Source organism: Branchiostoma lanceolatum, chromosome 6, assembly GCF_035083965.1.
Source record: "Branchiostoma lanceolatum isolate klBraLanc5 chromosome 6, klBraLanc5.hap2, whole genome shotgun sequence".
Lineage (NCBI taxonomy): Eukaryota > Metazoa > Chordata > Leptocardii > Amphioxiformes > Branchiostomatidae > Branchiostoma > Branchiostoma lanceolatum.
The window spans coordinates 11,790,853-11,803,773 of record NC_089727.1 but is presented as its reverse complement, the minus strand read 5'-3'; the positions used below and the strand labels follow the sequence as shown (position 1 = coordinate 11,803,773).

The 12,921-nt window shown below is 45.4% G+C and overlaps 1 protein-coding gene across 6 annotated transcripts in view; it reads left to right on the top strand.

Moving 5' to 3' along the window:
* Positions 1-12,921, top strand: part of LOC136436624 (uncharacterized) — a 45,521-nt gene that overhangs the window by 15,677 nt on the left and 16,923 nt on the right. For 4 of the 6 annotated variants that reach the window (XM_066430770.1, XM_066430766.1, XM_066430769.1 and 1 more), the window contains 5 exons: positions 4,138-4,201; positions 5,948-6,056; positions 9,442-9,559; positions 9,943-10,061; positions 10,233-11,064. In XM_066430770.1, the coding sequence (XP_066286867.1) occupies positions 6,051-6,056; positions 9,442-9,559; positions 9,943-10,061; positions 10,233-11,064 (1,075 nt within the window). In that variant the 5' untranslated portion in view covers positions 4,138-4,201; positions 5,948-6,050. Of the gene's footprint in view, positions 1-2,225; positions 2,584-4,137; positions 4,202-5,947; positions 6,057-7,009; positions 7,293-9,441; positions 9,560-9,942; positions 10,062-10,232; positions 11,065-12,921 lie in introns of those variants that run through there. The other 2 variants (XM_066430768.1, XM_066430771.1) reach the window with 2 other exon arrangements.

Here is a 12,921-nt window from a genome sequence, read left to right as displayed (position 1 = left end):
TACACTGTTTGGTGGTCGCGTGGGAAATGTCACGTTACATCGGCTTACAATCACCGAACCATAGGCATGCAGGGCCAAAACGCCTGCACTTGACCATGGAAAAGCGCAGAGCTGGTGAACCATAGATCACAGAAGTTTAAACATGGCTCAACTGGGGAGTTTAGGCATTTCATACCGACAAACATGAACAGACTCTAGAAGAATTTCATTGATGCGATGGAAGGCTGTTTAAAAGCTCTGTGGAGTCATCACAGCGTACAATGTCCAGGTATATTATGCAGGTAGAAATATTGGGAGTTCGCAGTTGGATGGGACTAGCTAATGAATTATAAATGTGATTACCGAACAGCAAAACCAAGTATTGGTTCTACGCATCTACCCGTGGTAGCAAAATCAATTTCACGACCAAAGCCAGAATAATATTTGTGCATAATGACCCAGTCGATATTTGGGCTCGCAAACCAAATATTATGTAACATGCACACTTGGTGCAATATGGCCCCGACCATTACTAAAAGCAATGCGATATGCACGTTTTCGGCATGTCAGGGGAAAACCTGTTAGGTTCCTGTCAGACGAAGTAACAGGCGCGGTGTGAGAGAGAACATACTATAAGCACATGGTGTTGCTCCGCACAGTAGAGAGATGACATTGTCGTTCCGAGCGTCACACCCGCCACGGACGGTCACATTCCCCGAGAATGTCAGGCGAGTGAACCTGACGTAAAGCATGAAAGTAAACATTCTAGTCCTTGGTGAATGACGCTAGGGGATTGTGTGGTTGTGTGAATGTCATCGGGCATCCAGTGATGATTGCGGAGTCTTCCCTTTCACTCAGTTAAAAAAACACGTAATGTGCACTAGTGCTTTAACACCTCTCCAGTGTTCAATTCCAATCAAACAAAATCAGAAACGTTTTGTGAAGTATTTACCCATAAATAAGTCTTCTAAGCCCCCCTCTCACTGGACCCGCGGCACGCTGGCGGCGTCGCTGCGGCCGATCGAATCGAAAAAGCATTCAATGAATTTCATCGACAAAAAAACGAATCTTTTTAAGCTTTATGTGTTTTGTTGTCTTTTTGGTCATACTTGTACGTTCTGAATGATATTCCCATGATAAATTCAAGGGTAACACAAATCCAGTTTAGGACGCAGCTACGCCGCCAACCTTTGGGTTCGTCGTCGTTTGAAGGATTTCTCATGACGGAATGCACCTGTTCTATTGTAGAAATAAACGAATACGGACACACTGGAATTGGGACCATAGACAGGCCTGTGTCGGACACTCAACACGCTGTTTCATAACCTGATCTAACGAGCTACAGTGCTTAAAAATCCAGATTTACAGCTATAAACTAGCCTCCTTCGCAGACTTCCTATGAACAGCGGTGTATATATTCGTGGAGGGGGGGGGCAAGGTTCTCTAAAGGGAGTTGTGTAGCCAAGGGAGTTGTGTAGCCGAGGGACGCTGTTCATATCCACAGTGGATATGAACAGCGTCCCTCGGCTACACAACTCCCTTGGCTACACAACTCCCTTTAGAGAGCCTCCCCCCCCCCCCCCCCCCCCCCCAATATATAAACCGCTGTTCATAGGAAGTCTGCGAAGGAGGCTAGCTATAAACTGCCTAACTCGTGTTGTTATAATTGAAAGGCTTCGGGTCAAATTGTTGACCTGCTTCCGTGCCCGGTAGCGTGGCCGGGAAACTCCCGGCGGCACGGAGATATATAGGGAAGGGCTATATTTGACGCCAAGAAAAAGCCTTGCATGAATTTGTTAAACAAGCATAGCGATGTTGAATTTATGCGGGGCATGTGGTCAAACCACATCAGAACATGTCCAACATGTGGTGGTTCAATCTAGTTTGATAGAGCCGCGCGTAAAATGGGGATGAATTATCTTTTGGAGTGTGTTATTTCCCGATATAGGTAGTTAAATAATTTTGCAGCTGATCTTTCACGTTTGTCCAACATTTAATACTAAAATTTCTACAGAATTCTAAGGTGGCCGAGAGCTCTTGTTTTGCTAAATCAAGTCATCTTTGCTTGTCTGAAAACATCTCTGCAGGATGCAGGCTTGTTGAGAGGGAGTATTTTCCTAGGGATATCCTTTTCGTCCTAAGTACCCAGTAAGAGATCTGCACTTCACACAGCACCGCTGCCCTGGATCAACTGTCAGAATGCCAACAGTATGGGGAGGGGTAGAGCGAGTCTTCGCTTGTCGTAGTTCAGGGAAGTTAGGGGTGAATGCTAGCTCAGTACGGAAGCTCACACCATAGTACGTGTCCTCTCTTTCCCGCCTTCCGTTTGCCAGCGGTTCAAAGCCAAAATCGACCGTCGCTACTGTCGAGTGGCTGCCTGGAGTACCTTGTTATGGTTGGCCTTTGTCCCGAGCCTCTTGAATTTGCATGGCGAAGAGGGTGCTTGTTCCCCTGCGCCGAGCCGATGTAACTTCCTGTACAACCCGGCTGCCGTTTACGTCGAGGGAAAGGATGTAGCCATGTGTGGAGGGAACACACCGTGGTACTACAACAGCTATCACTGACGCGAACCCTGTACTGAGTGGTCTGTAGAGCTTCAACAAGGTTCGTTCTTACAAGTACTATTTTCGGTTGGTGAGTCGAACATGCCAGTGATGACGGTGGCTACTGGGCAGGATACGGGCTTGGCCTGCCCAGCTAGACTACTTAAAGGTAGCAGTCTCTTTTTCGTCGTTTCTAGTTTCATTTGCCCACCTGTTAGGTGTTGTGATGTGACGGTATGTCGGCTAATAGGCCTGGAACGGCGAGCTGGTGCCGTTAGTGATTGCTTCTCGTCGTCTGGGCGTTAGAGTTATATTGCCTTGCCCTTGGTAAAGATTTGATGAACGGGTCATATACACTGGGCGTAGAACGGTTGTGTATATTCATTGCGTCGTAAAAAAGTTCATTGACCACTACTTCTGCCCTTTCAGCACTCAGGTTGGATGATCTACATTTTTACAACACAAAAACTGTCCCATCGTAGGTGTTGGATCAAACTGGATCAAATGATGTCCATTGTTCACTCTATCATGATATGTGCAGTTTTGGACATCTTGGGTCACGCATAATCACACACCGGCATTCAAAGTCAGGAAAACTTGACGTACTAGATTGTCCATTTCACTGTCGCGATCCCGTGCAACACGGCATGTTTTCCCGCTCTGTATGACTATCGATTATCCCCTCCGGTGACACTCGAGTCTCGGGTCGTCTCTCCCTGCCTGATCGATCCGTTGACACCACGTCCTCTTACATGTGCTACTGGAGCGCTTCAGGTCCGTACGAGAGGATGTGTTGGTCAGGGTAAATATGATCAACGTGCTTTCAACTAGTCTCTACCAGACCCTGCTGGGCTGCTAGTAATCGTACACACTTTACTACTAGTATGCTGAAGAGGCCACGGTGAAGAGGCAATGAACCTAGTCTATTCACAGGCCCCATCAAACGGGCAAACAGCTCTAAACAGTTGTAGTCTGTAGTATACCAGACATTTAGGGGCGTGAGAAAGCTCTTAGATGCGATAATATAGTCATATATACTTGGAGCCAATTTGTGCAGCTCAGACTTCTGATCATTGTCGCCATACATAGTCATATACACTGTATACTACATACTGCATAAAAATATGTAAATGGAGTCATATATAAGCACCGTATACATCAGGCCCTGGTTATCATCTCGATATTAGGCGCGTCTACATGTTCAGATTTTTAATACAACAGATATCTGTAAACCTTGTGGATTGTGAGGCCACCACAACCACAGGCTGGGAAAGGGGGTCTGGCGGAGCAATCAGATACAGTGTTTGTACATGTACTATGTTTGGGCACACTTCCAAAGCATTCTTCTCCCATTTGACTACTGCCTCCACGGGGTGGGTGTACAAAGTCCTATCAGCTGCGTCACGTATTGACCTAACTGAGGGAAAGTGCCTCAAGACATCCTCATGCCGACAGACCCTTCCTTCAGTATTATGTGAACTTTCCCTGATATACACCGTAGGTTGTCAACTCTGACACGCGTGCAGTATTAATAGGGTCACCAGTATACATTGCCGGGTGATGTTGTTCTCGGTACATGGAGGTGTAACGTTGTGATTGTACCTTCTTGTTATAGACTGATGGAGTCTACATTGACGTGTTACAGGGGAGTGTAATCTGCAACAGAGACGCCGAGCAAGGTAATGTATTACGTACGCACTAACAGTGCTGTGTGTTTACGCAATCTATCATAGATCTTGTTACTCCAATAGTACTTTTATTACCGGCGTCTTGCGATGAATGACGATAACATGTAATTAAGTGGTCCTGATTCCATGAGATGTATATTTGGAGAATGGAATTGTTGTGCAGTATTCACAGTATTAGACGTACATGCCTTGTCACAACAATCATAAGTAGGTCGATATGCCTTATCATCTGTATCTCTGGGCTCGTTGCACCTGTCGGCCTATGCACCTCGTACATAGGACGTAACCCACACATATTCTTGTAGAATCTGTACGAGAGAGAACGTTTTAGGGGGGCATTTGTAAGGTTCTAAATGCTTCCCTTCAAATTGTACATGTCAACATACCACCAGACATGATATGAGCGTTTATCGGGCCATTTTGCTACTGCCTTTGGCAAGGAATTAACGAGTGCCTGTTACAACGTGACGTTGGCCGGCACAATCAAAGCCGGCATGTCAACACTGCGGCCTGGACAGCATCAACGCCATGCCAGGGGCCGACGTATCTCGGGACGTATCACTGAAATATTGGAAACTGCCAGGGCGGTACGTGGGAACATGGTATAATGGAATATCACAGGGCAAAAGCTGTTCATTAGAGAAGTTTTATCATATGTGTAGTGTCCCAGTTATAGTCTATCACTTAACGTGTGTATAAGTTATATGCGCCTAAGTAAATCCAAATATTTTCGGCCCAGCCCTCTTATTACAAGATTTCAAACCTTCTCATGGAATTCGTTTTATTTCCGTCAATATTTCCTGTCTGACTCAAGTGGATGTTTCTTTTCTAATTAGTTGTTAAACGTGTTCAGATAAAAAAAGCACCTCGTAGTAAGAGTATTTTTCAAACATTCAAGTATACAACTAGTATTAATCTGAAAGTCATTTACAGGACCTATACACTATACATTTACGTGAGTCCTAATAAGAGGTTAACTGGCCGAGCAACATTCTTGTATCTTTCCCAATTTACCTTGTCTGTGACTCGATTGATTTACATTCTTCAGGTTCGGAAGGGTTTAATCTAGGTACTATATCGTTGAAAGCTTCCTCTGGATTGGATCAGAGAATCGTGACCACCGCCACCTCAGTCCTCGCTAATCCACCCCTGTTGGCAGGGTGCTATTCGTCACCGTGGTACCATGTGGCTGAACTTGACGTTCATGTGGAAAGATTGACAAACAGGAAGAGATTTTGTTCCATCACACCTGTGGTTCAATTACTTCTAGCGGAAGGTGGTTGAAAGGTTCGCATACTGCAAGGCTAGAGGTGCGCTGTCACGACATAAGGACAAACAGTTTAACTCCTGGGTCAGTCAATGGTAAGGACTTCTGGAGAAAATTTAAAACGGGTTCGAGGCGATCTGAAGTCAATGGAGGTAAATCTTGAAGCGCCCTTTGCATCGTAGCGTGGAAAAGCGAGATGTTGTCTCTATGAGACGCCTTGTGGGCAAGACAATCGCCAAATAGTAAAGTCGTGTTCCATGGATTCCCACACCAACTTGACACTTAAGCTTGCGTTTGTCTGGCCATCCTTAAGCCTGTAAAATTTCCAGGCTACAGCAAGGAGGTTTAAATCAAGTTTTGATTTAAACCTCCTTGGTTACAGTGACCAACTGTGTTAAGACTTTTTAGAATTGAAAATGATTTTTCTTTCACCCCACAATAGCTAACCTGCGCTGTTGTTGTCCCCACAGACCGTGACCCCTGACATGCCTGACGCCCGTGTCCTTGCGGTACCCATGGGTGAAGACGAGTCGTCGTGGTCATGATGTTCACCTTGGAAACTGTGCCTCAAATATGCAGGTACGAGCTTTGCTACATCCGGTGTTTCAAATCAAATTATAACCGGCGTTCACATCGACTTTCGTCTTGAGTGAATATAAAAAAGAATCATCGTGTAGGCTTAGTGATTTGTTAATTAAACCATTGTTGACTTTTAGTGACCTGAAGCGGACTGCACTTAATCCGAATGGCATCCAGGTCTGATAAAATGATAATGAGGGATCTTAATTAATCAATCAAAGTGTGACTGTAGTGCTACTCCCGCTTAAGTTCCCATCCCGTTCCCTTCACACAGACGTAGACGTAGGAACTGTGTCTCTTTGACAAGGCTTCAAGTCTCTTCCTCCCCCTTCGTTTCCATCTGTCTGCCTCTCTTGCTAAACGATTCTTAATCGCGTGTGCGTCCCCTTCGCGTTTTACTTAAGTGTTTTCTGATTGATATCCCACGGGGCTAAAGACGTGAGCTGAAGTTAAAGGTCATCGGGAAGTTCTTGAGCAAATATAGATATCCAAGAGAAGGTCACCAAAGGTCACCAGCTGCGGTGAACCTATATTCCCCAAGCAGATGTTGGGGTGAATCTGACCAGCCGGCCTTTTTGACAGTCTAGTAGAAAACGTTACGATTTTCCACGCCAACATCTACTTGCATATTAGCGAACGTCGCTTTCTCCTCACTCGCTTATTTTCCACTCGCTGGTTACATGACAACGGCTGATTTTCTCAGTGAAATCTCCTTACAATGGGGACATAGGCCACTGTAGACTCTTGGACTCTGATTACATGTTTGGATTGAAGATATACGGGCCGTAAATGGAAAAGTGACATTTCCTCATTCAGTCTACACTGGTTCAATTCTTTTGGGTCTTATTTACGCCAGACAGGCTGACTTCAATTGGATTCTCTCTCGTCTGCAGCTTATGTCGCCCCTTATTTGTTTCCGTCGGCACAAAACCAGCCCTTCTTGGCAGAGGTCGCAGCAGAATTATTCTTATCTACACAGCCAGTTGCCGGGAGCGGGACAACACAACAGACAAGCATCCCGGACTACAGAATCTCCAATTCAAATGAAGTTCGGTTAACAATGGCCCCCGCTTGAGCCCGCTAGCGTCTCTCCCTCTCAGACGCAGTTGTCTTTCAGTGCACGAATCTAGCGGACAAAAAACGCTTCTTTCCCGTCCGCTACAATTAGAGGAATGGCTCGGTACCGTGTCCGGGGTTGTTTTTGGTTAACCTGAGCTGAGGACGTCCGCCTGAAAGGTAACCATCACGGCAGGGTCAGTGTGTGCTGTTTCTCTGTGAAGAATGCCACGCGCCCTCTCCTCATTAAGACACCTCTTTTGTGTTGAAATAACGAATTGTACAATTGCCTGATTACTCATTTCCTCCCCCTCCCTAGATGATGAGGACTTAAGAATCTATTACTGGAATGATGTATTGAGATGATCTTGAAGCAGGGTTTGGAGTGAATGAAAATTATAAAACCTTTGTGATGCATCTGTATATTCATGTATGTGTGCGTGCAGGGTATCAACTATTCGAACAATTCAGTAGAGAATTGTAATGATGTTCTACTTCCATCATGTGTTAATATTTGTATCGAGAGTCTTCGCACCCTTTCAGGGAGATCTTCCTAAATTATGTACGGTATTTGGCAGAGTTTTCAGTATTACCTTCCTCGGACATATTGCATTGGTCTATAGTATCATACGCTATATGGCAGAGGTGGGGAGGGGGGCGAGTTCTGTGTTTCCTTGACAGACATTCGAGGTAAAAAGACATAACGTGCGATCACTGTAACAGTTTGCTATAGCTGTTATCAGATATCATTTATCTCATGGTATATAACGTAGAAGCAAATTTTCAACATTGATATCAATTCTTAGACACGATACTAGGTAGGCAATGGGTACTGAGCTGTCGTTCATGAGAATGTCAATGCTGTGATTATATGTGTACACTACCTTGATAAACAAGCTACATTTTCTTTAAACGTTTTGCTGCGTGTATATCAGTCCCGTTGAAAGTCGTGTTTTCGTCCTTAACCAGTCTGTTCCCCACAGCTGTACGGCCGTACTTGGTCCCATTGTGTCACGGTCTTTTGTACACGACCCCGGACGTGACTTCCCAGTCAAACGTTTGAAAACGATTTAGACAAGTTCAAGTTAAACCCCGAGAGACGTGTTCTCTGGGTGTGAAGAAATCTGAGGATACAAACATGTGTAGAACAGGTTTCGTTCTCGGACTCGTTACCATCGTATGCCAGCATAGTTTGATTTCTCTCTTTTTCCTCATGGATGAAAAAGTGTACACGGTTCGAAATTGTCATTCTCTCCGTAGCCGACTCCCTTAGCACACTATTCACTCTATTTGCCCGGTTTCTACTATTTTTCCAGCGATCCACTGAGCCTGGTAGAGGCTACGAAATTACAACTGGCCAGGCTATTTGCGTACTGACAGGAAATCTAGTGTGTTATCACGGCTTCCAACTTTTTATGCTAACAGGGCTCCAAACCACTTCACTCGGAACAGTTTTCATAAAGTATGTAATTTGTCTCTCCTTGCCTCCAACAACAATCTAATGGCCAGTGATTAGATGAGAGTAATGTTAATGTTCGTCTCACTTCTTGCCCGTATTGAAGGGAGATCTCATCATAATCTAAGCTTTGTATAAGACAGCGGTTTTGGCACAGCCCAAAGAGAACTATTAGAACGTTTTATTGATAAGTCCCAATGTTCAGTCGGTCTCAAGAATTAGATTTAAAAGAAGGAGAAATACGTTTTCTTTTATTTTGCATATCGTCAGCCCGATTGCATGTTTGAACCGAAATCAACGCGTAGTGTTTCAGAATATACCCGTGGGGCTAAACCTGCGCTGTTTGTTCACCCTTGCCTTTTCCTTCATCCCTGATACATCGGACACCTCCCGTCAGATCTTATGTGCTGTGGGAGTTCAAAACGCAGCATCTATTCATGCCTGGAGAATCGCGAAGACTTCAATCAAGATTTCATTTTCGCTGCGAAAGTCCAATTACGCTTCTCTCTGTGATCCCTGCCCCTTCCATTCCCGCCTCATTTCTGTCGTCTGACATCGCTGCCCATCAACACGCCAACAGCCTTTCACCACTCAGAAGGCTGATTTTCCAACTGGGGAAACCCGCTCTGTAAACATTCGGGATTCATTTGGTACCCGCGGTGTTTCTTTTGGATCGCTGACAAATCAGTGCCTAGCTCTGTTTGATATTTCTCACGTCCTCGCTGTTGCTTTTAACGCTACCACAGATTGTTTCTACGATAATGTTTCCATTTTCATCCGTTTATTTGTTGATATTTGGGGTAATTTTCAATCGTTACCTTTTTTATCGATGCAAATATGCCACTCCTGACTTGTGCAATATATTTCCCACAGGCTGGTCCGCAGTGCGTGTCGGTCATGGGTGCAATATGGCGGCGGGCGGGACAAACGTCGTTTGGCAGTTCCTATGGCAACTATTTCTACTTCATCACGTCATTGATTTTTGCACAAGGTGAGAGTCAAGGCACTAATAGGGTGAGGACAACTAGACCATTGTAATGGAAGGGCCGGGAGAGAGTACGTTTTCAATGATCCCGACAATGTACAAAATATCCCGGTGTCATGGTACATAGTGGTAAAGCCATTAGCGCCCGGCAAGCAAAAAACAAATACTCTTAGAGTTACAATGTTTTGTCATGGATCTACGTTTTACCATCATGACTTTTCTTGCCCTTGCTTCTCATAATCAATATCGATATATCATTGTGATACTATCGTGATGCGGGCTGACAGGGTAAAGTCAACACAACGTTTCTGCACAGTGTTTGTGTTTTTCTTGTGTATGTATCCGGTATGAAAACAATGTTTTTAAGCCGACGCTTTTCTCTGCCCTAGTCACGTCTGAGTACCGCTTCAACGTCCTGGCTCCGGACATACACGTTGCCATGTCAACGGAGGTGGACGTGGAATATTCCATTCCAACTCAAGCCGAACTTGAGAATGCAGTAATAGAGGTGAGTTTGCTTGGAAGACAATGAATTACTTTGAATAAAAGATTTGATAATCCAGTGACCTTCTGGCGATCGCCAATCTCGTCGACTGTATGACCAGGATATAACATATAGAGGTTCAAATAGCTTTACATGACTTGTCATCACCGATAACATATCGTTTTCTATTCGCAGGTTTACGACATTCTGAACTCCAGTGTTGCCAGGGTCGCCCCCGTGCCTGTGGGGATACATGACGGCCATATGAACTTTAGTTGCGCGATTTTCGACCACGCCGGCGGCTTTCTCTTCAAGCTTCTCCTGGAGGAAGGTGGACCCATCTTAGTGGAGAGTGACGTCATGGCCGTGGTCTGGCAGGATTTCTCCATCTCTGTGCCGAGTTCTCACGAGGCTATGACGGGGGAGGTGCAGGTGGGGGTGAGGACGGAGGGCGGCGTGTGCAGTTCACAACCGAGAAGGTTTCGTACCCATTTCGTCGTGATATACTTAGGTACAAACGACACCGCGGATCAGAGTGTCAAACCTTCGATTGTTACGACTCAAACTCTGGATATACTATCACAAGAGACACAAGTAACAGTCAGCTGCGAATCTTTAGACCAGGCCGGGCTGTACCGAGTGGAGCTGAGGTCAGAGTTTAACGACTCTTTGATCGCCGCCAGTCAGGATTTTCCGGTGAAATGGAGTGAAAACTACGCGCTAAGCACCGAAGAGTTGGCAATCTTCCCTTGTGAGTACGTTGTGGACGTGTCGTTCTACACACCTGTCTGTCACGGCCACGACAGGGTGCGTCTGTACCGCCAGGGGGCGGGGCTAGCGGGGCAGGCCTCCGATCAGTTGGAGTACGTGACAGAACAGCGGATCCGTCCGGGGAAGACGTTCGTGCAGTTCACGTGCAGCGAGTTTGACCCAAGTTTCCCGGTCTACTGCTTCAAGTACGTCAGTATTGCCCGGAGAGGAGCTGTCACCGAACAGGCAACCTTATGTCTACCTTCTCAGTACTCGGGTAAGGAAATCTCTCTTTTTAAACTCTTAACACTTTTTGTGTGTTCTTAAGCTTCTATGATCGGTGTCTTTCACTGGCATGGAGTAAGGAATCAGTGTATGCACCAGCCACTCTTTTAAACATACAGTTAGAAGTTTTTTTTACATTGTAGACACTACATTGATCTCCAAGCAGATGTTTCAAGGGAAAACGTTTATTTTTCCACTGTTTTTGTGACGCCATCGCGTAGGAAACTTTCCTGCCATCGTTAACGTTACTAAATCCCTTGCACAAATGCACCTTTGGAAGGTAAACCTATCTGCGTACACGTGGGTATGGGTATGTGAGGAATGATGTCGTAATAGCCCCTTTCAAGAGCTGTAATCTCCTTATTTACACTCTAATGTGCCCGTCAACCCCCTGCCATAAAGGCCAATTCTTGTCCAGATATTGAATTTGTTCTCCCTTAAGCCTGGCTTAAACCGTAATGAGGCAGTTGCATACAAGTCTCTAACCTAATCACGCGGTACAAAACTCTTCAAAATGAGTCACCTTTCAATGGATGCTACGTTCACGTCATAACACATCTTTTCACATACAAGAATCGTGTGTATCCGGGTTCAGAAATCCAAAGGATAGGCCAAGTTTCGGACCCCTCGCCTTGTTGTCCAAGAGCGGGATAGCAAACCTGGCTGGACGCTACCATGGTGAAATTGGACGCCCCCTGGGTGGGAGGGGGACGTTTTGCCCCCGGGCTTACCTTAATCCTCCCAGTGTCATGGACGATTAGAAGGAGACGTTATGATTGGCCTGTTTCACTGAAAGGTTTGAACTACCGACTAACGTACTGATGTAACCAGGATTTGGGGTAAAGCCATACATGATGGGAGGCCAAGGGTGTTCAGGCGGGGTCTCTACCAGGAAGAGGTCATATCAGTAGTGACGTTACCGTGACATCATAAAACCTGCAATTGTTTCTCTGCTTGAGCCCGGTCACATTCGTCGTACGATAGTCGTACGATCGCAAAATGAAGGCATGTGTGGTAGAGTCGTACATGTGTCGTACAAAACTCAGCTGTTTTGTTACGGAAAATTCTGTCTTGAACTCTTGTCTGTGGTTGGTTCTGTTATATCTTACTCGAAAATTCTACGACGTCAAAATCGTACGACGACCTACGGCAAAAGTGACCGCTCCGTTATTTGCTCTAACTTTAAGTTTACCCTCGCATCTTGATATCATCATCCGCTGGACTAATAGATCCGACCAGAGTCACCACACCATTACAGCCTGAGCGCGGCTCTAGTAGTGGTGGGCAACAGATCTACCCGTGATAACCTGTGCTGATAAGGAACCCTTAGGTCATGACCAGCCGTGGATATTAAGGGGTATCATAGCGTCATTACATGAAAGTAAATCGTAGTACGAAATCTCTGTTGCCAGTTACCACATAGAATACGTCCTTGCATGAAATGAATTCAAAACCAGAAGATATATAAAGGGGCACCATAGCGCCATTCAAGGGGGGTAACTAGCGCAATTTTGAATGTAATTGTAGTACGAAAGCTCTGCCTGGTCTCCGTAAACATTTTAGTTACTATAAAGAGTACGCCCTTGCTTATAATGATTTGGAAACCAGAAGATATAACTGTTTTGATTTTCGGTAATCTGAGCACGGTCATCCGAGAACCCCCATGATAGCCTCCCATCATCACGAACCAACCTTGAGTGATTGGCGATCGTTAAACTGCACGTGTACGTTGTGCCATCTTCCTGTCTGCCTACGCACCGAATTTGTTACCAGATATATACCAGTAGTGTCTGAGAGGTGCATCTCAGTGGGCGGGCACGGACAACAGGTACAGTTATATTGCTCTATA